At 43.2% G+C, this 27,157-nt stretch overlaps 1 protein-coding gene and 1 non-coding gene across 2 annotated transcripts in view; both read right to left on the reverse strand.

Moving 5' to 3' along the window:
- The window catches only part of MYO10 (myosin X), a 207,480-nt gene that overhangs the window by 76,349 nt on the left and 103,974 nt on the right, over positions 1 to 27,157 (reverse strand). The window contains exons 4-18 of the mRNA XM_011356464.2: positions 26,227 to 26,414; positions 15,765 to 15,899; positions 14,233 to 14,357; positions 13,762 to 13,775; positions 13,558 to 13,642; positions 12,558 to 12,661; positions 6,555 to 6,684; positions 5,230 to 5,348; positions 4,147 to 4,293; positions 3,881 to 3,981; positions 3,706 to 3,772; positions 3,084 to 3,176; positions 2,620 to 2,688; positions 2,350 to 2,432; positions 148 to 256 (exon numbers count right to left, since the gene is read on the reverse strand). Coding sequence (XP_011354766.1) covers positions 148 to 256; positions 2,350 to 2,432; positions 2,620 to 2,688; positions 3,084 to 3,176; positions 3,706 to 3,772; positions 3,881 to 3,981; positions 4,147 to 4,293; positions 5,230 to 5,348; positions 6,555 to 6,684; positions 12,558 to 12,661; positions 13,558 to 13,642; positions 13,762 to 13,775; positions 14,233 to 14,357; positions 15,765 to 15,899; positions 26,227 to 26,414 — 1,569 coding nt within the window. The remainder of the gene's footprint in view (positions 1 to 147; positions 257 to 2,349; positions 2,433 to 2,619; positions 2,689 to 3,083; positions 3,177 to 3,705; positions 3,773 to 3,880; positions 3,982 to 4,146; positions 4,294 to 5,229; positions 5,349 to 6,554; positions 6,685 to 12,557; positions 12,662 to 13,557; positions 13,643 to 13,761; positions 13,776 to 14,232; positions 14,358 to 15,764; positions 15,900 to 26,226; positions 26,415 to 27,157) is intronic.
- LOC111737495 lies at positions 25,389 to 25,507 on the reverse strand. The gene has a single exon (XR_002779453.1). It is a non-coding gene; the product is annotated as a 5S ribosomal RNA (ribosomal RNA).

Below are 27,157 nucleotides of genomic sequence, written 5' to 3' on the forward strand. Positions count from 1 at the left end.
AAAAAAGTATATTTCTAAAGAAGTCTGGTTTAAAAAAATAATATCAACAAAAAAAGCATTCTCATAGAGCTCACGTCCCTAGTTCCAATTTTCAATTCTTAAATCCCAATTTTGATCGACTCACCAAAGCCAGCAGTGCAGACTAACCTTGAATTGTGAGCTGACCGTGGGCCGCCGATGTTTGCTTCCACATTTCAAGGTATCCTGGTTATTGCGGCTCGAAACGTGTTCAAATAGGTCATAGATGAAGTCGAACCTTTGAGAGCACAGAGGACCGTGAGGGGCACACACCCAACAATTAGGTGCTGGATTACTGTAATTATAATGCATTTTCCCACTGACAGTAACACACCGAGGCCTAGAAGAGCTAAGACAGCTTCCAAAGATCTCAAACCAACCATGCCAAAGAGCTTTAGGCATTGGGAAAAACATGTGGCCGCCTTCAGAGCACTAGTCCTGCAGGAGAGAGGTGGACTGGGATGAAAGTGCCCCCGAGTGACAGCCCACTTAGGAGTGCTGTGTGTTAGGGAGCACCACCCAAGCTTCTGTTGTCTTGATCGCCTGGAGAAGGGGGATGTTTGTTTTGCACATCTCACCGTGCTGCAAAATTCAACCAATTAACAGATGGAAAGGTGCTAATGATGGAGTGAAGCGGTCCGGGGTTCAAATCCTGCCTCCACCAGTACCTGGCTGCGTGGCTTGGGCAGGATACTTGCCTCTCTCTAGGCCTCGGTTTTATCATCTGAAAAATGGGGGCGATTTTGGAATTGATCCCATAACTCCGGTATGAGAATGAAATGAGGAAATGTACACAAAAAGCTGAGCATGGCGCCAGGCGCATCCTAAGTGCTGGTGTTGGTAGCTGTTACTATTACTGAATGTGCTACAGAATTCACCGTCACTACTGATAAAGTAAAAGGCTTCTCGATAACTTTATCTTCCTTCCATGGACTATAAAGTGGGGGTGTTTGGTGGCTTCACCAAGACAAGGAAAAGGTGGGGACAATGCCTGGGCCCAAGGTGGCAAGGTCAGTCGCTTCTCACTTTGCCCCAACCCTTTTACGGTCCTGTTCCAGGGCACTATTATTTCACGCTCGCTTCTTTGATGTTCTCCAACAGTGATGTGAGCCCTCTGGAGAAAAGCTCGGGTTCCATTAAAACGTCACAGATGTCAAAAGTGAAAGAGCAGAGTAAGCAAGTAGCCCAAGCCCCTCGGTTTGCAGAGAGAACCTGGGGCTGAAGCAGAAAAGTTCCTTATTCCAATCGCAAAACCACTTTCTGTGCTCACAGAGGCAACCAGCAAACGCCAGCTTGCTGATCTCCACGCCACACCAAAAAGCTTCTACTCAACATCAAGACATTGCTTTGACTTCAAACCGTCTCATAACCAAGAAACTGATTGGACAGATAAAATGCTATGGTGTTTTTAAAACGTCGCCATTTTTTTTTTTTTTCTTTACAGGTCCGAAAACTCATCTAAAATTAAAAATGGCTGAAAATGTCACAAACAGGAAATCTTCAGATAAGAGAGTTGCAACTTTTAAAGACCGAGCACTTCCAGTTCTGAGCTTCTAAGCTGACACTTTAGACGGGCTCCGTTCTCCCCAATTCACAGCTATGTACGTGACAGGGAGGCCATCTGGCACTGACATTCCTAAAAGTATTACTTTCCTTCCTTAGATGTTAAAAGTTTGTTTCTGTTATAGATTCACTCTGGATCTGACACAGGTATTGAAAGCTCTAACTCGGGCTTACTGTTCTCTCTCACAAAGCCTCCTGGCTTAAGATATACAAAATAGTTAAACTATTCTACTATTGATTTAATTTACAATTCATGCATGAATAAATGAATGTGTAATAAATTTTAGCTGAATTAATACCTGTTTATTTTTCTTGACATCATTTACATTAACAAGGGACAAAGGGGTTCCACAAAACCCAAGGCTGAAATCAGTTTGACGCATAGCTCTAAGATGGTCATGAAGAACGCGGCTCGTACTGGTTAAGATCGTAGGGTCCTGGGCCAAGCAGAACGCACCGAAACTAGTTGTGGGATGCTGGGCTAGTCACTTAACCACTCCAGACTCAGTTTCCTCATCTGCATAACAGGATTAATAATAGTCCCTAACTCACAGGTTTGCTGTTCTTACGGTACCTCGTTAAATGGTCGTCACTGTTACTAACACTATTTTATATCTGTTGGTCATTTTATTGATGAAATATGGCCCAGGGAATATGATGGTAAACCGAGCTGCTTCCATATTACTTTTTTCTATATTCGTGATTAAAAGCATTTGCACAAAGACTACTTTGCTTGCTAAGGACGTCTCGGGGAGGAGACTGACATACCGGCTTTCTCTGAGCAAGTTGAGAAGATCATCTCTAAAGGTGTCTCTGTTCTTCTCCAAGATGCCCCGGACGTCATACTGCACCTGGTTTTGAAAAAAATAAGAGAGAAAGCGAAATTGACCAAAAGAATAATTTCGGGTCATAAGCATCTCTTTTAAAAAGCGAGACCCATGAGGTCCTTTCAATATCTTTATGATAGACTTCTGAAATTACTGTTTCTCTAAATACCGAATGGGCCAGTATTGATAAAGATCTTAATTAAGGAGTTACCTCTCCAGCGTAGTGTTTCACTCCAAAATTGTTGACTGCAACTCTGGGCTTCACGTAAAAGTGGTTATTCTAATAAAAAAGCAAATACAAACTTGCTTATAGTTTCGTTTACTGATTTCCATTGACTCCCAGCAAAAACTAACTCCAACACTGAAAACAACTTAAAATCTACCAAGTATCAAGGTTTAGGACATAGCGTGTGATACGCTTTATCAAAACCATGTAACTCTTGTCTGTGTCATTATAACCTAAACATGGGCATATTCTGACAAAGAGTCCCAAATCTATTCCTTTGGTTTATTTCAATTTAGTTCTAGCAATCAGAGAAGGCGGCGACTGGTTTGAGAAAAAAATTAAACGTGGGAGGCACAATGGAGATAATGGCACAGAAATATCTCGTATGTAATGTTAATCCACAGATTTGCTATTCAGACATAATTAAGAATTGGCAGATCCTGACATACAGCGTGCTGATTGTGTAACTTCTCCAATAAGGTGCTGTCCGTGGCTTGAGGAAAATGGCTTTCTTCATTGATAAGGGCTAGCAGGCCAAGTTTCTAGAAGAGTAAAAAAGGTTAAATGAATAAAGAGTTAAATGTATCCCTCAAAATATTCCAGAGCTCCTTTTCTCTCTATCAAATAAGTGACTAAAAAAAAAGGCATAGTAACTTCTTAGAATAAAAAAATTCAGAATAATACTATAAGGAAATCCAATATATTTAAATTCCACATAAACATTTATTTTTAAAAAACTGAACCCACTAAAATTTTGTGGACAAAACTTTGACAATCAGCCAGTCTATGACTGGTACTGGCAAGGCTTTTGATGCTGACCTAAAATCTAGGTGAAGCCAATTTGCACATCGCTGATTCTAAAGTATTGAGTTCAGTGAGACAATAGTCTCGAAGCAGCCAAGTATTTAAATTCAACCTGGCACATTTACATTGGTTTCCAAATGGTCCACTGTATTCTAAACGTTCACATCTTTGATGTACTTGTTCACACAAGCTATTTCGTTTCCATAAACATGAATCAGCCCAGATAGACACCCTTGGGACTGTAACAACCCTTCAACAATATATTACCTTCTCGATCAAATCTAGGCATTCTCCATTGTCTATCCAGTCAATATCTTCCCACACTAATCCTTCCCTGTAGAAGGATTAAAAAGGGCTGAGTTACAGTGACATACAGCTTTCAAGCTATCCGATATAGTGGCTGATTTTTTAAAAATTCGAATTAGAATCTATGAGTACTTACCTGCTATATTCTAGTTGTTCTAAAGAAAAAATATGCTTGTTGAAATATTCCTGAAGTTTCTCATTTGCATAATTTATATTGAACTGTTCGAAGTGGTTAACCTAAGGGGAGAAACCATTTGACAGGTATCTTTATTGCTGTATTACATGAGAGGTGAAGAACACAACAAAAATCCACAGAGAAAAATACCAACGTCTGTTAGAAAAGAAGACCAGCCAATAAGTGGACAGAAAAGAATCCACGAGTCCCACTCGTTGGAAGCATACCTCAAAGTTTTCAAACCCGAAGATGTCGAGAATGCCAATAGACTTAAAGTCGTCTTTGCCTTTGATCCTGCTGTTGATCTTCTTGATCACCCACTCGAAGCAGCGTGCGTAAAGTGCCATGGCCAGGGAGTCTCTGCTGTCTACGGCCTGAGGGGAAGGGGACGTGGTCACGACAAACAGCCCAGGCAGGCAAGTCCATCCCTGTCTGACTCTGGGGACCTTGGGACACACACGCACTGAACGGAGGTGGCACCTGTGCCCCCGATGTTAAGGAAATCAACACTTGAAAGAAAAGATAAACTGGAGCTCGCTTATTTTCTTTACAGTAAGATGCACCAAGAATCCCTTTAAATATCAAGCTCCAAAGGCAACTTTATATGTTGAGTTACAGGAAAGAGTCTGAACCAATAGATCTAGCTACAAATTTTATCAGGTTTAAAACCATAATGAAAACTGATTTTTTTCATTTTCATCATCTCCTCCTGTTTTACTCTGTACACATAAAAGTTTTCTTCACAGTATGTGGTCAGCATTTTTTACTTATCCAATCAAAAACAGATTTGATCGAGTAGAACATATAAGTGGCTCCAGGCAGGAGCAGAGGCAAAAATAAGTAATATACAACATACTGTTGCACTGTTTTAATATATAATAATAAATTACCATAGTTAATGTTTAGTTCTTATTCTGTGACAATCAATAAGCACTTAGCATATATTTTTTATCATTATCTTTACAAGAACCCTATGAATCAGGCACAAAAATTATTCCTGTCTTACACAGCAGGAAACTGAGGCACAGTGAACAAATTTCCCAAGAACAAGTAGTAATACGTGGAAGAGTCAATATTCCAACACAAGCCATCTGCACAAGACCCAAACCCCTTCAAGATGTAGCTTCATCGTCTCTTAAGAAATAACTCATTAACTTTATCTGTTTCCCTCGAAATAGATATCTTTATTTTGATCATGAACCAAACTCATTTAAAAGGTTTGCTGTAGTCACCTACTTGAATCAAAGCCACAGATCTGAAAACCCAGGAGTGTCTTTTAAAAACAAGCTTCGATGACAAAGTGTGTGTACCTGCTGAACGTTGAGAGGCGTGAGGATCTCTTCCCCCCTGAGGAACATCGACCTCTGAGTCAGAGCGTCTGTGAGCTGTGCCGGGTCCAGCCCGAGTAACTCTGCAGACCTGCCCAAGGCTGGAAATGCAGAACAAGGCAAATGAGGACCCCAGCCCTGAGAAGGAACAGGCCAGGGGACCCCAAGTGGGTTGAAAGCTAACTACACACAGCGACGCGTTAAAGCAGAGAACACTCCTAAACTCTTCAGGCAGAATTTCTGGAACACACTTTTTGTTTTTTTTTTTAACAGTAAGGCATATATATATTTACACTGTGTGTTCACACATTTTATTGGTAAGTTATTCACTCCTTTATCGAGTCATAGGTTAGTTAGTACCAAAGAATCTGGTGCTTGGACCAAGTATAATCCAGAGACCCCAAGGGTAGAGGGGTCCCTAAGACCCTGTCAGAGGTTTGTGAGGTCATGACTCTTTTCAGTAATAATACTAGGATGTTATTTGCTTTTCCACTCTCATTCCCTCATCAGCATACAGATGATTTTGCCAGTGGCTACATGACATGGGGTCTCTCAAGAGAAAAGATGCAAAAGCGGATATGAGCATGCAGCTGTCCTCCATGACATTAGATATTAAAGAAACCTGCAAAACTGTAAAACCATGTCGCTGTCCTCAGTTTTGGAAAATAGTCTTTTAAATAAAAACATATTTATTTTAATATGCAATGGGTTTATTGTGGTTTATTTTGGAATACATTTTTTTAAATGCCTCAGTTTTAATTCCTAGTGTGGTAAACATCAACAAATATGACCCTCCCCTCACCCTACCCCCCCAAAAAACAGCTATGACCCACATCTCTGAGGTACTCTATGGACCAAAAGTCAAGGGGATAAATAACCCAAGGAAACAGCTTGAGGCAGAACCAGGCTATACGTACAAAGCATTTTGGCTTGAAAACTAATGGTATGAACCATCACACTACGCCACCACCCAGTAACTACATAAAACTGTGGTGACAACATGCCCCTAACTCATAACATTTTCCCTACATCTCATCCTTGTTACTCCAATTTCCTCTTATGGGGCCCATTTTCTTTCTTTTTCAGTAAGGAGAACACAGCCCCCTTCCCATTCTATAATAATGTCTCGTATGTCTTGACCCTTTGCTAGCTGACAGCTCACATTATGTACTAAGTTCTGTAGCTCTCGATTCCAGGGGTCAGAAAGCTTTTTCTGTAAAAGGCCGGACAGTAAATATTTTAGGTCGAAGCTTCCTATGAGGAAAAAGCCAAGGAAAGAACGGAGAGAGGGAGGGAGGCAATCTTACCCGTTTTGAAGGAGACCTGTGCCCCACCAGCTGTGATGAATTCTATGTTCCCAAGATGTAATATACCAGCAAGCAACCTCAAAACCTCCCGAACTTCTTCCTTGCTAAACTGCATTACTTCCATTGCCGTCTGGAAGAAAATAAACGCATTTTTTTTTCCTCCCATACTAAAGAAAATGAAAAATTGCTCATTACTTAATAAAATCATTAGGTATTGTTCTCAAAGGCACAGAACCAAGAAAGGGATGCATGAGCACTCACTTCTCAACGATATACAGAGGTGCACACAGAAGAACATGGTATTAAGAAAGGACTGTCGAATGCACAGAGAGAACCCAATCGATGAAATAAAAACAAATATCTGCCTCATGTATAAGCTTCCTACTCATGTCACAAAAGAATTACCTAAGAGAGTCACAGCAATGATGGTGATAAACACTTTTTTCTACAAATATCAAAGCATAATGGAACATTACTTTTTTACACGTAAAAAATTGGGAGGGGGGTAATTCAGTGGGGGAGGGAGTGTAAAATTAGTGCTCCGGGGTAAACTCGGGGGCCTTGTCTTCATGGTTAAACAAAGAGGGGACCCAAGGAGGTGGAATGAAATTCTGTCAGGAACTCCGTAGATAGGAGAGTATTCTGTTCCTTTTCTAACAGATACAGATGGAACGTATGAATGGGTCTAGACCTCTCTTCCCTAGACATTCATCACATCTCTAATTTTCATTTCCCCAAAGGATTTTTAAGGTCTTGGCCTCTGGATGGTAAATGAAAGTTAATATAATGCTGTTTTGGGAAAAAATAAAAATACACAGGTACCTACAGAAGCTTTGTTCCCAACAATATGTATCTAAACAACTCCAGTCAGGCGTCTTCTGAATTATATCTGAGATTTGCTTGCTTATTTTCTAACGTGATTTAGGAGCCATATTCTTGTCAGGAAAAAAGCGACCCCTCCACACACACGACTGAGGACCGAATTCTAACGACACGGCTGAAAATGACCTAGAAAAAGAACCTGGACCCCGAACCACTACAAAGACCACAGGAGACTGGGAAGAATGAAATCACGCACCACTTTGAAGAGAAATTGCAAAAGGAAACAACTGGAGATTTTGAATTGTGAACCGTACAATTTCTTTACAAGGAAAACGCAATGAAGTTGAAACAAAGGGCAAAAACAATAGAGAGAGGAACAGAATTAAAAGAAAAAATTGTAAGGGAAGGAGCAATAGCTATGCCAGGAGACACATGAGTGACACAAATAAAACAGGCCCTTTCTTATAGGAGGAAGTGCAAATCTGTAGATTTCATTCTTTTCCTAGGAATGAATGAAACATGCACAAATTAAAGAAAATCTGAGGCCATGTCTACTAACTAGCAAAAAAATTCTGAAAGATAAATCTAAAATTGGAGAAACTGGGAGACACAGGCACAGGTCATCGGTGCTATAAATTAGTATAATCTTTTTAGAAAACGAGGCTATGTGGCAGTGCTGTGCTGAGCCATGTGTACACAATATCACAAAGATCAGAGAGATTACATCTTTCTCAGACTTGGACGACCGAGAGTCGAAGTCAGGCCTAATGAACCCAAAGACTAGGACCATCCAACTCTGTTACTTTCATAAGACATTAAAAGGGGGGGAAAAAAAAAAAAAGAAAGAAATTTGCTGTGGAATCTCCCATAATTTCAATGCTGAAAATTTGTTCCAAAAAAAAAAACTCAACAGTTTTGTAAAATATATTACGTTCTGTCACCTCTTTGAACGTTGTTGACATATTTTTTACAATAACATTTTTACAACAATAAATGGGTGAATGAATAAACTGCTGTCTATTCAATGGAACACTACTCACCATAAAAAGAAATGAATTGTTATGTGTGATGTGGATGAGTGAAAAGAAGCTTGACACAAGAGAATATATTCTGTGCGATTTCATGCATATGAAACTAGAAAAAACAAATCTATACTACAGTGACTGAAAGATCAGTGGTTTCTTAGGGTAGGGGTGGTGGGGTGGCTGGGACTGTCTGTGTAGGAACACAAGGAACTTTTGGAGTGTAGAAGTGCCCTTTACTTTGACTGTGGTTATGAATGCATGAGTGTGTAAATTAAAAATTCATCAAAATGTATTACTTTAAGTGGGAGCATTTTATTACATGTGCATTATATCTCAATAAAGTTGATTATAAAAAAATAAAAAGACCATGAATTATTTAATCAAGGGTGAGAAGACTCTCATTTCATAGGTATAAACAAATTGATGCAAAGAATAACAACTATGCAATTAGTCAAGTGTTTATCAAGAAAAAAGGCCTATGGAAAAATAATCATTCAAATTTACTTATTCTAAAGGCAAAGAAATACGGCTAAGAAATGCAGAATAATTTATCTTGCTCAAGATTCTTAAAACAGTGATAAGGACCAAATCAGATATGAGCAAAATAATTATAAAGCATCTTTGCTTTGCAAAAGTTATTTTCTTTTCCTATGATTAAAGTTTTCCTCATATATTACAAGACATATTCAATACTAATTTATAAAAATGTTCTAAGCTCATCTAAGAATAACCCCAAATGAAAGCCTTCACTGTTTAAGTCACCAACCTGAACTTTATATAACACTAAAAAAATAAGATAAAATAAGTTTATAGTATCAGAAAATTTCAAACTGTCCAATGAAATATATCAAAAGATGCCCCGTGAAAAAATTCGTGGATAAGTTCTAAGAATACAAAGATTATACACAGAGATATGAAAGCAAACAAATAAAATGTGTTTACTGGGTTAATAAATTTGTGACTTCTTCACTTTCAAGTCTAACTATAAATGAATTAATTAGTTAGCAGTGTGGTGATAAGTGGTAATTCATTAATCGCACCATGGGGTAATTTAATGGCTACAAGCAATTATCACCTTTGTGGGGGCCGCCCTGAGACAGCTAGCTGGAGCCTCCATTCTTTGTCTCCTACTGTCCTACTTAAGATCTTTTTAGTAGCAATCCCCACCCATTTGGCAAAAGTAGCCACTTTAAGGCTTAACGTAATTATCTTATTTTCTAGACAGTATGGCTCAAGAGTTTAAAAACCCTCGGAAATTAGCTCAGAAGCGCTAAACAGCTATTCAGTTATAAAACTGGCACCAAATTATACAAAACATTCCCAATAAAGTCTTTATTAAGCACATTAAAAAAAAGTTGTGAAAGTGTGTGTGTGTGTGTGTGTGTGTGTGTGTGTGTGTGTGACACACACAAATAAGAGATACAGTCCCAACCATTAAGGACCTAAGGCTCTTCGCATTAGACAGAGAGAAGAAGGGTGGACTTTGGGGAGTTTACTGCCAAAAAGTACATCTGCTCAGGGTCCCAGAAGCCAGCTGTGAGGAGGAGAGGTGTCATTCCAGAAGCCAAAGGCACCGCTTATGAATCCTGAATAAATGGTATGACCGGCATTCTGGAAAAGTTAGGCTAATCTGGGCATAACTTCCAAGTAAGAACTTGGATAATGATTTATTATGTAATGTTGTGTTATATGAGGCCACATTACTTTACAACATAAAATCTGCTTCTATTCCCATGTCTTCCAACACTGAACGAGACTGATGTTCCCAAGCTTGACAGAACTGAGGTATAAAGTCAGCCCTTTAAATCTTCATAACTCTGACTCATGACAAATGAATTTATGCAGATATACGCATGGGCTCACATCACTTAAACCCCATGGATAGGCCTAGTAAGGCCAACATGGTCCACAGCCCTGGTCCACAGCCAGGCACGCTGTAAACATTCAATACTTGTGAAGGAAGAGAATGACGAGATTATGGCTCAAAGACCCACCTCACCTCACACTTTCATCAGCCAATGGTGAGTCAATGAGGCAACAGAATAAATTACTTGCTACTGCTGACTTGCAATAGCTTTTTATCCCAACTGAACAATTAATAGTGCAACTTGGAAGGCTGCATGAAAATGGCTATGCAGTTTAGCATATGGTCACTGTCTCTGCTCTGAGAAAACCCAGGTCCCCCTAAAGCGGCTGAGGATACCTCACAGGTAAGTATTTATATTAATGTCAGTTGATGCCAATGATGAATTCTAAAAATACATAAATTCTCAGCGAAATAAGCAAAATTCTTAAAAGGTCTCACTGCCAGAGTATACTGACATTAAAACTGATAAAAATAATGAGTTTCTAGTAGTTAAAAATGAACACCGGAAGTGACATTTTTATACATATTCATAGAAATCATTTTTCTCCATTAACCATTTTAACATATTCTGCAAACGAATGTCCTTGAGCCTCAAGAGAACATGGTCCCTTCCTTCTCTCTCCAGAACTCTGGGAAAAAGAGCTGAATGAAATTCAAGTATGAAGAAACAAATTTAAATGGCATTTGCTTTGGAAAGAAATATTGAGACAAATTACATAAAAACACAAGTGAACCTGTCTCAGTCCTTTTCTTCAGCAGAACGCGGGGACTATGTGGTTTGCTCACTGCTGTCCCCGTGTCTGGCACAGAGCAGGTGCTCAGACACATTTAACATGTAAAGTCAACCTCAGCCAGTAGAGTTTAGTGTCTTCTTTTAACCATTTCTGTGTCACTCCTGGTTACAGAGTGATGCACGAGGCAGAAAGAGGAGCTGGCTGATATTGATAAGGATACTTATAATTACATACCTACAGTCTAGAAATTATGGTTTTAGGAATGTAACCATATAATCGTCATTACAGTTAATATGTCTGTTGAAAAACTGTTATAAGAGAATGATAAAGGATAAAATAAAATCCTAGAATTCTGCCTCATGAGGTAACATTTTTAGTATATTTTGTTCTGATATTTTTCTGCACATAATTATACAGACATATATAATGCTTATTTTTTAAACAAAAAGAGTATAATGCTGCATCTTCCAGCATTTCCATATTACTAAATACACTTGAGCATGTATTTTGCTTGCTGCAATGAATCTTATTTTACAGATACAAAAAATTGTGGAAGCCATTCCCCAGTTCATAATTTTGTAGGTTTAGGGAAAATCTTAGTTTTTATAAACAAGAGTGTTTGGGCTCCTTTCAGAAAAATTGCACATTTATTTTTCTATTCTGACTACATTGCTTAAAACTTCCAGAAGGTCAAATAATAACAAAAATTACATGTTCCCGATTTCAATAAACTTCTTCAGCTAAGCTGTTACTGACATTTCTACACGAAAAAGTAATTGCAAAGTCGATATCAAGCATCTATAAATAGAATACTTACAAGTTTGCTGTGCGCATTCATTATGTCAATTTTATGTGTAAATTTTCCTTCCTTTCTAGATGATATATCCTTTCATCATAAGACCGAATCTCAAATGCCAAAACCTATCATTTCAATTTAAAAATAAAAGCCAGCAATCACTGAAACTAGGCCATGCTCCAAAAGTTAAGTCATAGCCAACAAAAAAAAAAAAAAAAAAAAAATCTGAACGAGAAAATGATGCCCCAAGAGGAAAGCAGAGGAAAGCCACCTGAGCACCTTCTCCAGGCACCTCGATGCCCAGTGCACCCTGGCGGCCGGGCTGCGAATCAGCTTCACCCACACTGAAACTATGATTTGCCTCATTAGGAGTCTGTCACCACCAACAATATCTATCGCCCAGCATTGTTCTCCAGCTTCGAGAAAGAAGCAAAACAAAATAAAGTAAAAAAGTCCCGAGATGGATCTTTTTTGTAACTCACCAAAACTAAGGATGAGTTTTCATATTTATTCTAACACATGATTTTCCAGCAAAGAGTCATAAATGAATCATGAATGGAGAAAGTCTGGGTCATGAGAGAAGTCTATGGGTCCAAAATAAAATTAGGAAAGAAAATTTAAAATACCATTCTTGCACAGTGGTTCACATGTAATGACTTGTTTTTCTTTAAAAAAAATTGTTTTGAAACAAAAAAGTGAAACCAGTTGCTTTTTTTCTTTTGGTCACTCTTAATAAGGGAAAATTAAAAAGTCACTTACAATAACTTCCCGAAAGGATTCCTGATCACTGATTGTCTTGTCTTCTAGGCATCCGGACTGATTCAAGTAGTGGTAGTTTTCTGGCACAGATAAATAAAATTCTTCTACAAAAAGAAAAACACAGCATCAATATTTGACAGGGCAGGATAAGATCAAATCTGAGTTCTCAGTTTGTGATGTTAAAATAAACTACATAAATAATTCTGCACTCCTAATAGTCCCCTCTTAAGATAAAGTTCTCCTTTATTCATGAAATAGGAAAAATAGAATTTAAACTCAACGGGATGGTAGAAAATGTTACTGAAAAAAATAATCGGTGAGGATCCTATTTTGATTGTTTTCTCTTAAAAAATCAAATGTTTAGAAATTAGCTTCATTTGGGTGTGGTTTAAAAGTAAAACCAGTCCTAATACAGTATAAATACTTTCATAAATACCCTTGAAATCAGAAAAGTACCAAGATTCCAGAAACGAACAGACAAAAAATTTAAGCTTTCCTTACTGACGATCTTCCCTCTGTTATTTACCTCTAAAATGAACTCTACGGGGGTGGCTCCATAGTGCAGCAGTTAGCAAGTCTGCTTTACACGCAGAAGGTCCTGGGTTTGCGCCCCAGGTGGAGCCATGGACTATATCCCGGGGACACCAGGCCCCGAGTGTGCCAGGTCCAGGTCCCCCGAAGTGCACCAGGGGTCCTAGGCCCTGGGTGCACCCTGGGTGCACACTGTGAGCGTGTGGGAGGGGACGCCCCGCCTTCATAGATCCAGCTCTTAAGGGGAGACGGCAGCATCCATAGGTCAGGGGTGGGGCGGGGGGATTAAAGAGGAGGAAAAAAATAAAAATAAGATGAATTCGACATCCTTTGGTACTCATTCATTTCCTTTCGATTGGTGGAAAAACACCACCAAAGTCCAAACGGATGTCTTCCCATGTACTGATGGCTCTTAAAGGGAAAATGAGTCGCCACGGCGTCTTTGCCGGCCGCTGTCCTGTGCACGCACCTCTCTGCTCATGTCCCAGCCCCGCCAGCAGCGCGTAGAATACATGATAGTTCCTCTCCCCAGGGTTCTGCCTTACTACTCGGTTCTGCAGAGACAGATCAGACTTCTCGTCAGAGATGCTTCCCCTGCTTGATTCGCACACACCAATAATTTCCAAAAATTATTACTGCGAAAGAAAATGTGAAGTGAATCACGTTTACTTACTTTTTCTAATAAATCTTCATGTGAAAAGCAATGGCGAGTCAAGGAACAAAACCAGGATACGGCCCGCTCAAGTAGCCTTTACCTTTCGATCCTTTCTAACCCCAATAATTACAATTCCCTGTTCCTTTGACACTGAGACTTTCCGTGACAACAGGTAAGCCCACAAAGCACAGACTATGTCACCTAAATCCAATTTCGAACATGTCACCTGGTGCCCCAGAAGGTACCAAACTGGCAGAATTGATTCCAAACAACAAATATCTGATGTTTCATGAGGAATCCAATTTTCCAGATTTCTAAAAGAAAAACGGTTTTTTATCTCCTTGAATAATTAACAGATAAAACACAGTAGTAGAGTAACATAACTAGGTAGAACCAGACAGAAATGTTTCGCATTCTTCATCTGTCCTTACTAGAACAGTTTCTACAGAGTCCTAGACTGCAGGTAACAAACTAAACGAAACAGGATACAATCTACAATTCTCCCGCCCTGAATATTCCCCTTCTGGCAGATGTGCAGCTGCACGAACTTCCCGAAGCGACTGGAGTTGCTGTTGTACGTGGTCTTCGCGTTGCCGAACGCTTCCATGATGGGGCTGCGAAGGAGGTGAGGACAGCGTGAGTTAGGGGAGGTCTAAACACGGCAAGGACCTTCCCCACAAATGTCAAGACACACAGTTGCAAGAAAAGTCTGAAATCAGAAGGACCTATGGCGATGATGTTTCTTTACAGAAGAACCGGAGTTCCAAAGCCCTTGCTGACATGGGTTTACTGTTCACGTCCACCTTGAAGGAGCAGTGTCACAGCTGGTTGTCACAGGAGGCGACATGGTTAAGGAGACCATGATGGCTGGTCCCTGCGCTAATTAGTTTGGGCTTATGTACGCAAACCAGGGATTGCACAGAAAAAGCCCCTATTCAAATTCTAGGAATGGAAAACAAGTTCCAGTCCTGGAAATTCCACCCGCTTGTTATATATGTCCTGAGAGCAACTCATTTAACTCCTTGGGGTCTTTACCAACTGTAACGCGTAGTCGGACTAGATCAGGGGTCAGTAAGCTTTTTCCACAAAGGACCAGATAATAAATCTTTTTGGCTTTGCGGGCCATGGGGGTCTCTGTTGCAACTACTGAGTTCTGCTGCTCTAGCGTGAAGCAGCAATAAACAATATGGGAACAAATGAGCATCCATGTTCCAGTAAAACTTTATTTACAGAACAGGCTGCAGGAGGAAGATGAGAATGCTCTGGAGGTGGACAGTGGAAATGGCTACACGACGATGTGAATGCACCTAATTCCACTAAGCTGCACACTGAAAAACGTTTAATGATATCAATTTTATGTTATGCAAATTTCATTACAATTTAAAAAAATAAAGTCTGAATGCAAGAAAAAAAAAAAGCACACCAAAAACAGCCTGCAGGATACAGGTGTCGGGCTGGAGTTTGGGGACTCCTGGACTAATTTCTACATAACGGGGTCCTTAAAGTCCCTATTAGTTCTAAAACCTTACAAGGCATAAATCGGACACTGGGCAACTGCACATTTGAAATAAGATTTCACAGGACACCTCATCGCACGGCCCTTTTTCAAAGTTCCAAGGCTCACGGTCATGGAATGTGTGATCTTCGGTCACACAAGGCTACACTGTGATCTGCCATCTATTCACAGGGCACCTCGAGGGGCCGAATGCTGAAGAGTCTCTGTGCCCAGCCCACTGCTCCACAGCGGGTGGAGGCCAAAATTCCTGCTGATAACAAGGCCTCCTAAAAGCCAGTCAAAGGTCGTCCGGTGGAAGGAGGCTTAACATGTCCCTCAGAAGTGCCCGTCACCAGCCCAGCCCTCGCCCAGAGACGGAGGGTCGCGAGTCATGACTCGCATTATTGGAAATCGTTAGGTGCGTGTCAAGACTCTGCCTTGAGGAACTGGAAAAGAGAAAACAGACCCATGCATTTCAGTCTCCCCTCAACAAGCCACACCGTGAGGATGGGGAAACAAGAAGTACCTGCTTTCGAGAATGGCTTGCTCGACACAGGACGTCTTCTCCTTCAAAGACAGTTCCAGAGACTGTTGACTGATGACTGATAAAAACTTGAGGATTAATTTCGTGCTTTCCGTTTTACCTGCCCCGCTCTCGCCACTGAAAGACAAAAACGCAGGAGTTGGCGCTTCTAGTTTAAAAACAAACAAACAAACAAAAAACGAAAAAAAATAACAGCTCGGCCGATGCCACTACCATTCGCCTACTGAACAAACTGTCAAAAGGTGGGGAAAAGGGAGTTGTAAACGCCTGTTTCAAGTCCCCTGTCCCCCGGCCACACAGGCTCCGGGGTGACAAATGCCCTTTGGCGTGTGAGGTAATCAGGGCCGCCTCTCCTGAATGAGGCAGAGGGTGCCCTTCCCGGCGGGCAGGTCTGCGACAACAGGGACCTTCGCTCTGCCCCTCGTCTCCAGGGCCACCGCCTCAGCGACGGGCTGCTCGCAGGCGCTCGGTGAAAGTTCGTTAAACGGATGAGCACACTGACCACCTTTCTGAGACACCTCAGTATAAATGCCATTGCTCACGAACGCTCAGGGGACGAGTGAATGAACCCGCAGGTACCCGACCCACGTTGTCATTTTATTCCCACGATAATCCTGTGACGGAGGAGGCAGCAGCTAAGCGTCCAGGCAGGATTTAACACCCCGTCTGTCTGAGTCCAAAGTCCTTCGCTTTGGTGACCGTTAAGGAAAAATAAACAAAGCAATGGTGGGGGGGGGAGAGGCGGTGCAATTAGGGACAGGCAAACACCAGCCAGGCGAAGACGGGAGGGAAGGCCTTGGGGTAAGATGACAATGTGAACGAAAGCACAGAAGCCAGATGTGAGGGCGCGGGACTCTGGGTAGGTCAGCAGGACGGAGCTACGGGCAGTAGAGAGAAGGTCTGAAGGCAAAGACGGCTCCTCGAGGCCACCCGTGAAGAACACAGCTCTGGGGGTTGTGCTCCAGGAATGAGGGCCTGCAGGAGGACAGCGGTGGTCACAGTCAAGGTGTGCGCTGACGGGTGCTGGACCACTGCAGCCAGGCTGGAGATGGCAAGGCAGGTGTGAAGATGAGAGAGAGTTGGAAGGTGGAAATGAAGTTTGTGTAAGGCGCCATGCTCCGTACTCGGGGAGAGCAGCAGCAGTAAAAAGGCAGGGAACTGTCACGAAGACTAAACCAAGGACAGAAGGAACAGGTGGCTCTAGCAACAATGTCACAAGGCAGCACATTAATCATCGCTAAACCGCTAAACCGGTGAGATCCACACATGAGCTCCGTGTACACTGTAAAGATGACCTCTGTTGACTGCCAAGGTCTGGGAAGTTATCGTGAAAGAGGAATTTGGCTGCAAACAGTGGTTAAGCACATGTAATAAAGGAGAGGAAATGACTCTGAAATGACGTTTTCTGGGCCCGGCTGGGTGCCCCAGGCCCCTGGGGGATGGCCACTGGTCTAGGCCAATCACAGTCATTCTATTCCCTTTGCAAGTGACAGGGCTGACTGTGGGCAGCTGTCAGGATTTCAGCCAAAAAGACTTAAAGTCAAGTGTGCTGAGGGCCCCTGGAGAGGTTCACACACACACAAAAGGGAAGAGGCAGAAACGGCTCCCTTGCTGCAGACAGCAGGTGCCTGGGAATCCACACCTGGAAAGTCAGAGACGCCCCAGGGGAGTGGCGGAATCCACAACCCTGAAGTTGCCCCTGTCTCGCGTCACCTGAGATGATAAAGGCCCATTCGAGTTGAGGACAACTTTGGCTGGATTTTTCTGTTTTCAGCAATCAGAACTTCCCAGTAGGGGCCTAGCATTCACCTTTGCATAACTGGCACCTGGCAGCCCAGTGTCTGGCACACAAGAGGCATTCAGCAAAGATGCTTTGAATGAGGAACACAGAAACTAAGAGAAAGTTGAAAGGAATGGTTTAAATAACTCTCAATATTAAAAAAAAAATTTATACACCTACCCAAGCAATTGTTGATTCTGTTCAAGCAAGCAAAACTTAGAGATAAGTTCTCCAGTTAACACATGTGAGGCAGCCACTTGCAAAAGCATGAACGGACCTAGAGGGTATTATGCTAAGTGAAATAAGCCAGAGACAAATACCATGATTTCACATATATGTGGACTCTAAGGAACAAAATAAACGAACAAACAAAACAGATTCATACAGAGGACAAACCAGTGATTGCCAAATGGGAGGGGGGTCGGGGTGAAAACGTTAAAGGGATTAAGAAGTACGACTCAGGAGTTATAAAACAGTCACAAGGACGTAAAGAACACACAGAAAATGTAGTCAATAATATTGTAATAACTATGTACGGTGCCAGGTGGGGACTAGACTGATAAATGTCTAACCGCTATGCTGGACGCCTGAAACTAAAATAATATCCAATGTCAACTGTAACTGAAAAACAAAAACGCAAACAAAAAACACGTGAGGCAGAAATAACATCACGTGTTCCCCAATCCTCCTCCACACAGAAACAGACGACATTTCAGCCTCGATGGTAGTAAGCACAGCAATTAGTAAGACAGACTGAATAGGGTCAAGTAAACAAGAGGGTGGCTGGACAGCTGAGCCAGAGCGAGGTGTGCCATTTCCATGTCTGGTGGCTAAAACCCCCTTGGTGGCCCCTCTGGGCTCTACCTGCCAGGCCTGACATCCGGGGGGCCCTCGGGGATGGCCCACCTCCTCCTCCCTCCACACCTGACTGTGACTAATATTCTTCACAAAGACGCTCTATGGAGGGTCACACTAACGTGATCTTTGAAGCACTGGAGAAAGCATCTGTCCGCAGGCAGCCCCTCCCTCCTCAACACTTTATATGGTGTGTCAGGCTGGTCAGGGGCTGGCCAAGGGCTGGCCAACGGTCATGAGCAGAATGGCCACGGACAGTACCTATGATCTCACGGCAGAAAGAGGAATCAGACAGTCATGGATGACGGTTAATGCTGTCAAATACAGATCTCGGGAGATGGGAGGATTCGTAATTTAGATAGCTGTAAGCATTCAGCCAAGCCCTGTCTGGGGAAATGGCATTTAGAGTGAAATGTAAAGTTATGCGCAGGTGCTAAATGCGTGAAAACTGAAGGATGGGGAGGGGAGGCAGACTCTGCAGAGGAAACTCCTGGACGCCAGGAGGAAGGAAAAGCAGCCTGCACGGCCACAGCCTGGGAATGGGCAGCGGGGTAGGGGCTGGGGTCCCACTGAGAGCCTGTTTTCCAGTCAAGCATGGAACTGGTTCTTTTACATAGGGGAGTGGGTGGTGGGGGCAAGATCATGAATCACAACATGACGACCCCCTCCCACAACATTTTCAAATGAACCATCATTATAATGATATCTATAACAAATATAACACATTATACATCATATGTGTGATATTGTAATTTATAATAACAAATACAGTCCTGGTCTTTGTCCTTTTCCTGGCAGAGCTAAAACTCTTGGGATTCCCTAAACTATGACAGCTATAAAGGTGTCTTCTGTTATGTTAATGAGGTGACTTTGGACAGCTTCTCCCCTCCCTCAAAGACTGGGGGCACCCCCGCCCCCACTTCTAAGAGGGGGAGAGGCTGCAGTTGAGTTCAACCTCCAGTGGCCAATAATTTAATCAACTGTGCCTATGCAATGAAGTCTGCATAAACACCCAAAAGGATGGGGTTCGGACAGCTTCCAGGTGGGTGAACACGTGGAGGTGCCGAGACGGTGTCACCTGGGGAGGGCACGGACACTCCAAGCCCCGTCCCATACCTTGTCCTATGCGTCTCTTCTACCTGGCTGTTCCTGAGTTCTAGCCTTTTACAACAAACCAGTTATCTAGTAAGTAAGATGTTGCTTTGGGTTCTGTGAGCCACTCTAGCGAGTTGATGGAACCCAAGGACGGGGTCGTTGGAACCTGCCATCTACAGGTAGTTCATGGGAAGCACAGGTGGCAACTGGGATGTGCTTACGGCTGGCCTCTGAAGGGAGGTGGCGGGGGACGGTTTGTAGGATTGAGCCTTAACCAGCGGGATGTGATGCTATCTCCAGGTAGACAGTGTCAGAGTTAATTTGTGGATTAAATAATATGATATTTGCTATGTGATATATAGCATCTATATTATAATACTATACACACATATATAACTAGGTATATACTTCTTTGCTCATCATAATCACAGCACTATGAAGCCCAAAGAAATTTAGGAATTAAATACGAAGAAAATATATCATCAGTAAAAGCCAAATGAACAAGACTAATTTAGCCCCCTGGTTAATGTCGTTTTTCTCAACCTAAAGAGCTCTTTGCACTGTGACCGCCTTACTGCTTCTCTCTTGAGTCTGGCGAGTCTATTCTACTGTGGACAGTGTGGTGACTCATTGACTCCACCTCCTTCCTTATTCCAGCCACTGTATTACAGTGACTCAAGCAGCAACGACGACGCTATTTCACCGTCACTCAGAGTGAACGCGTCACTTACACGTCCGGTCCTACCTTTTCTCATTAGTCCAGGGCAATTACCATCCTAACCCTCGAGGCCGACAGGGTTGCAAACACAAACACGTGCTTCGGAGCAGGCACGCTCAACCCAGATGAACCGAAACGAGCGTACACTGTTAAAAAACTTCATCGAGATAATCGTGAAAATGAGAGAGAGAAAGAAAAATAAGACGTGGGGCCTCGTAGGCCGAATTAGAAGCGTTGAGAGTTTTTCGTTGTCAGAATGGAAATCACAGGATCGTTTTTAAGCAGGCGAGTGTCCAGATCGGGTTCGAGATTTTAAAGAACCTCAGTCTGTGTGCAGAATGGACAGAGGGAGGCAAGAGAGGAAGCAGGGAGATGAGATGAGGGGGCAGAGGCAGTGAGGGCGGAGGTGGCAGGGATGAGACATGAGAGGCCCCAGGACGGACGGTAGAGGGAAAAGGGGAAGGACAGCTGGTGGCCCCGGTCAGGACGGTGGTTGGTAAGTGACAAGGAGCTTAGGGTATGACTCCAGAAGGCCCAGGGAGCTTGCTGGCATGATGACCACGGTGTCAGTAAGACAGGCGTGCACATTTGTCAATACTCATCAAATCACCTATGTCAGATCGGGGTGTGTGACTTCTAGATCCAAGAGTGACTTCTCGACCTCGGGCTTGAGACCTCGTGAAATGGAGAGTCCCCTTGCTGAGAACGAGACGCATGAGAGGAGGAACACATTTCTGGGAGACAATGAGAATGGATTTAGGACACGCCATGACACATCTTGGTGACGACACCTCGGGTACGTAGATGTGCGTGTGGAACTTAGAGGAGATCCTGGGGAGGGGGGCATTTAAGTCAGGGGGGGTCACGGAGACCCGAGATGAAAAGGCAGGCTGGTTAGAAGAGGAGGAGGTGGAGAATGACCGAGGGCTTGAGGCCCAGAGAATGAGGAAGAAACTGGGTAATGGGCCACCATGGCGGAGACTCGGGGACTGTGTGGGGGAAGGGCGTCTGGAAAGGTGCATTTTTTTTTTTTTTTTTTTTATGGGATACACTAGAAATTTTTGAATGATAATGCCAATGATCCGGGAGAAAGGGAGAAAGAAGTCCAGGAATCAGGGGCGGGGAGACTCAAAGATGGGGCTAAATCCCCAGAAAAAATGGAGAGGAGGGATCCAGACCACACAGGTAGGGCCTCTGATATAAACGGGGCCCTTTACCTATCCCGCAGCCTGGTCTCCCAGTCCAGCGCAGGTGTCAGCGAACTGTGGCCCCCAAAACTCCCCTGGCTGCCTGTTTTTATAAATAAAGTTTTATCAGAACACAGCCTGCTTGTTCATCTGTGTCCTGTCTATGAGCACTTTTCCAAGGGCAGAGCTGAGTGGCTGTAACAGAGACCGTCTCACCCACAAAGCCTGGAATATAGACCCCGTGGCCCTTTACAGAATACCTTTGCTGACACCTGACAAACATCTTCATCCTGTCAATCAAATTCCCCCGATCCACATGATTTTTCTCGAAACACACATCAATCACTCCCTTGCTTGTACAAGACCGAGGAAACTTCTCTGCCGACTAGAGGATTCAGTCCAAAGGTCTTAGCAAGCAGGCCAAAACCCTTAAGGTGCGACCCTGCACCAGGAATTAAAATTCTGTTCTGAAACTAACACAGGGAGCCTCAAGTTCAAATCCTGTCTGCTGCTCACAACTAAAATCTCTTTGACAGATCACTCATCAGCCCCGAGCCCCAGCTTCCCCATAGAAAACGTCTCTTGGGCTTCTCTGAGGATTACTCGCAAATCGGTTTTTCTCAATAGATGTCAGTTCCCTTCCATTGTCTCCCCCCAGCTCCTTCCTGTCCCTTAGTAAATCCCATAGCCTAGGAATACCTTCCATTTTGTCATTACTCTTGTTTTTCCAAATGCCTGTTTTTGCAAATGTTTCTGTGCCCTTCCTCCCTCTACGCCCGCTGTTTCTATATACTCTACTCATGATCATGATCACGCGTCACTTTCTCTATGAAATACTTTCTTGGTTCCTTCTTAAACATCTACTAACCACTTTCTCTGAGCAGTGTGTACATATTTATTTCTATTATACCATAGTGCAGGCTGGATCAAAATCATTTATTACATCATTTCTTCCTGTCAGAATAGAATTCCCTGAAGGGCAGTGATTGGGACTCTCTCTCTCTCTTTTTAACCCCAAAGCCTAGCACAGGAACCTACAGTATTACATGAGCATGAGGGATGCCCCATGCTTTATGCTCATTGGTACCTTTCTAATCCAGGACACAAGTTTTGTTGACTGTTCCAAATCGATCATTTCCAAATATATTATCAGAAATAAAAAAAGACTGAACACTCAAATTATCATTCCAGAGTATAAAAGATATAGTTAAGAAGAAATCACTCTGGTTTTAGAAAACCAAAACGTGCAAAGCAAGCACAGGTCCTAAACGGGCAGCTGCTTCTTCCATCCATCCTTTGACTGACAGCTGTTGAATGCTGGTCCTCCACCAGACGCTGTCCTGGGCAAAGGTGAATCAGCCACAGGCCTTGCCTGCACTACATATCTCAAAAGTTGACAAATACTGAAAAGACCATAATCAACTAGACTCTGCCTGCCCAATATGGTATATGAAAAACCGAAATCAATGCAAAATGTACTAGATCGACCGAGATCAATTGCTGACCTTGTCAGTTAGATGAAAAAAAAATTCAACTTTTAAACTTACATATTTTAAAAACTACAACAACATGAGTATTCACTTAAATGTGCACAAAAAAAGTTAAAATAAAGCTTAAGAGAGGGAACTACCATGGGAGGGAGACAACAAAAGAGGTTTGAACTAGAAGCCTAGAGACGTGGCATTGCCACCAACTAGCTGGGGACCTTTGCCAAGTGCTGTGGGTTCAAAAAGTGAGAGAAAAACCAATATGAAGTCCTGCCTAGTTCCAAACAGGCTTGTTTTCTGGTTTAAAATATAACATGGGATGTCTTGAAAGTAGTAAAACACATTTACGCCACCAGGGGGCAGACCAAGCCTGAGGAAATCTAACTAGGGCTCCCCTACCTTGCATTTTTAAAATTTTTATACTCAATTTTCTCAATTCTCACAGCCCTAAACCCCACCTCCCCCCACCTTCTCTACCACCCCACCAACCCCCCCCCCCAAAAAAAAACTGCTGGAGGGAGCTATGAAAAACCAAAACACATTTTAATGAGAAATCGATTCTTAAAGACTGGTCCCTGAGTTAATTTAGATAAATAACAGTCGCCCCTTTCACATGGGCATTACACAATGGGAGCTTTCTGTTTGGGATCCACTCCCCCTTCCCTCCCCTCCCCACCCTCTCCACCTGACTTTTAAAGACCACAGTCTTTGGCAGGAAAAGCCAACCCTTTTCCACTTTATTACACACACACACGCACATGATCTCATTTGATTTTTTACTTTCTTCCTAAGCTGCTGTCTAGCAAGTGACGTATTAGTCATGCTCTCATTTTCACCACTTAAAGTAATAAGCACAAAGAGTTATCAGTGGCGAATATTTAGGTATCTAAGTGTGGAAAACAACTCGATCTTAAAACAGATTAAGTTCCCTTGCCTTCTGCCCATCTTATCAGATTCCGTGTGCTGAAAATGTTCTCAAGTTCTGACTTCTGACCTGCAGCAAAGTCATCTGGAAGAACCCACAAAGACTGCTCCTAAGTTGTCATAAGGCAACTTACTTTATTGGGTATGTGACTCTTTAAAGCTGTTTTTATATTAAGCAAGTAGCTTCATTTTGACTAACTGCAAGTCATAATCATTCATATTTATTTAACTGAATACACTGACAGTCCCTGTACCTAAGTGATGCCCACAGCCCAGCACATCGGCACCATTAAGGTGATGGAGAGAAGTGAATGTATCAGCCCAGCTGTTTCCTTCCCCTTAAAGAGAGAGGCTGACAGAGGCAGGCTGAGGGGGGGGGGGGAGGAAACGGGAATGAGAAAGGCACTGTTCTGTCTTTCATATTCATATAATTCTGATTTGTTTCAAAAGCAAGGACCCATGAATGAGAGTTGCGAGTAAAAATTCAGTAAGAACACAATCCCTGACTGTATTTTTCTGTGTGGCACCTGTAGACAGCACATAGCACACCGAAGAGCTGTCAGAAGGTTTCAGTGAGTTGATGCCTGAAAAGTTCTTGGCACAGTGTCCAATGCACGGGTTAGTCATTGTTTCCTACCCATCTTCAATCAGACACCACACAGTGTGAGTGGCAAGGGCAGTGTGAGTGCCTCCCGAATATGCTGCTGGGGCCCCTCTGTTTCCCTTCCCTGGAGTTTCCATGAGGGGTCCCCCCGCACCCACCCCGCATGCCTGCCCCACCTCCCACCACAGGAGCGCAAGTGGCTTCTCCAACAGGTGAACTGAAAGGGCTGGTCTGCGCCTCGCCATCTGGGACCTGGTTTCCCACAGTGACTGTGGCCACCAGTTACCTGCCTGCACCCACAAGCAGGTGGGTCTAATGTGGGGCTTCCGTGTTAGCAAACCTGACTGGCTGGGGGGCTAAGCTGCCATATGGCTGTCCATCTGTCTCCCGGGCCTGGCTTCCACTGAACTGGAAATCCGATGGTGAGGCAGAGTCTTGTCATCCTCCCCACATCCAAACACTCCCTTCCTCTTGAAATAGTATAATTATTTTGCCACAAGTTGGGACTAGAAGGGCATCTAAAACAGATGTCAAAATCGTCTTTCACTCTGGCCATTCTGTTTAGCACACTACTGGTTCTCAGTAACCGCCATGCTCCACGAGTGAATGCCGGAGACAAACGAATGAACTGCCTGGAGACTCCATGGAAACCTCAGGGCAAGTGACATCTGTCTGCCCTGGAGACCATCCAAGGGTGTTCTGATTGTCGCTAGAACAGGATTCTGATATAAGTAAATGCGAAGATCCAATGGGATGTCATTAGGCTATAGGTGATGAGGCCAATTTGAATTCATAGAAATTAAGAACTATTTTTAAAGAAATAGATGCAATTTGTTTTAGATGGTTCCTAGTAATAATTTTTTTTTTTTTTTTTAAGGCAAGGTGACTCTTGGTTGACTTCACAGATTGCAAGGACCTTGTCAGCTTACAATCCCTTATTTTTTTTAAATGTTTTATGCCTACAGCACCTGGTCTTCCTAGGTGGTCTCCCGTCCAAGTACTAACCAGGCCCAACCCTGCTTAGCTTCCGAGATCAGACAGGATCGGGCTTGTTCAGGGTGGCATGGCCGTAGAACAAAAGTTTTGATAGTGGGCTTCTGGTAGTTTAATTTTAATAAATAAGATCAAGCTGAAATAAATATATCAAGACTCTGTCTCATTAAGAAAATTAAAATAAGCATGCCCTTCTGACGGTCCCTTAACAGACACGTAACAGTCCCTTTTCTGTAGCCAATTCAAAGGTACGCTTGGGGAGTAGCCACTTAAAATCACTAAAAATTCTTCAGTTGGGAGATTCCATCTAGAGTAATCATGTTATAGTAGAGAAAACCAGAAGCTTGTTCAAACACGCAAGCCTTCTACCTAGTGCCCTAGAACATCAAACATTTTAATTGGAAAGAACTATGCAACACTCCTGGAAGTCAACGGGACTGTGCCTCACAATCTGAATAAACCGAAGAATAATTAAGACAATTAAAAAAAAGAAACAAACAAACAAACGGAGTAATTATTCCAAGGACAAGAGCCAATAAACGTGGTACAGCCCGCTTTTCTAAGTGAGCCCTTCGTGTTTCTTGACAGCTGGAGCTATTGAGCTATTGAAAACGGAAAATTCCATCTGAGTGTTCAGGTACCTGTACATTTTTTTTCCATGCATGTGCTCAGCAGGTCTTGTGTTTGAGAAGCTGGGCGGGACAGCGCTGCTGGCGGAGCCACCAGCAGGTGGGTGTGGAATGCTGGGTCTCCAACGGTGCCCCCTCCAGCCCTGTGCCAGCCTCGTGGGTGGCTGGTTACCTGATGAGGACACACTGGTTGTCGTGGCGCTTCCACAGGCAGCGGTAGCACTCGTTGGCAACGGCGAAGACGTGGGGTGGAAGCTCCCCCAGGTGGCACTTGCTGTAGCCCTCCATGGTGGCACGCTCGTACAGGCCGGCGATGGTCTTGTAGGGGTTCACGGAGGCGATGATGGAGCCGATGTAGGTCTGCAAGGACAGGGGACACCCGGTCACACGCGGCACTGGGGGTGGTCGCTGGGCAAGCTTCGCACCTCCACCCACGCTGGGACAGGGACACTGAGAAGGGGAGGAGCTGCCACATGTCCCTGAAGCCTGAGCTTTGAGGACTCCCCCTGAGTGCAGGTTAAGGGGAAAGATGGCTTTTGCTCTCCACGGCACACATTTGTCCTATACCGTTTTGGTACACAATCCTGTCATTTTATACGAATGAATGAGGCCATTTCCAAGGCAGCTTACAATGAAAAAGATAAACAAAACTAAGAAGATGAAGCAGGCCAAGGCCCCAACCCCCGTTCCCCGTGACCCAACCCCGTCCCTCACGCAGCTATCACGGACCGGCAGGATTTGAGAACGAGAGAAGGGGGAGCTGATGGAGGAAGGAGGTTCTGTTTAACGGGCGTGGCGTCCCTGTTTGGGACGGTCGGAACCCTCCAGGGGTAGACGGTGGTTACGGTTACATGACATCGTAAACGTATTTAATACACTGAGTCGCACACATTAAAAACCGTCCAAATGGTAAATTTTATGTATTCAACCACAACTTTAAAAAAGCAGTCAAGACCATTTTGAAAATACTGGGTATTCGGTAATTTCGAACACCTCCTGAAGTGTCATGTCATTGATCTGGAACTTCACAGACTGACAAGCTTAAGTTTCTGGAACAAAAAGCCAGGCCGGAAAGTAAGCGAAATCATCAGGGCCACCAGACA

This window comes from Pteropus vampyrus, unplaced genomic scaffold, assembly GCF_000151845.1.
Source record: "Pteropus vampyrus isolate Shadow unplaced genomic scaffold, Pvam_2.0 Scaffold27, whole genome shotgun sequence".
In the NCBI taxonomy this organism is placed as follows: domain Eukaryota; kingdom Metazoa; phylum Chordata; class Mammalia; order Chiroptera; family Pteropodidae; genus Pteropus; species Pteropus vampyrus.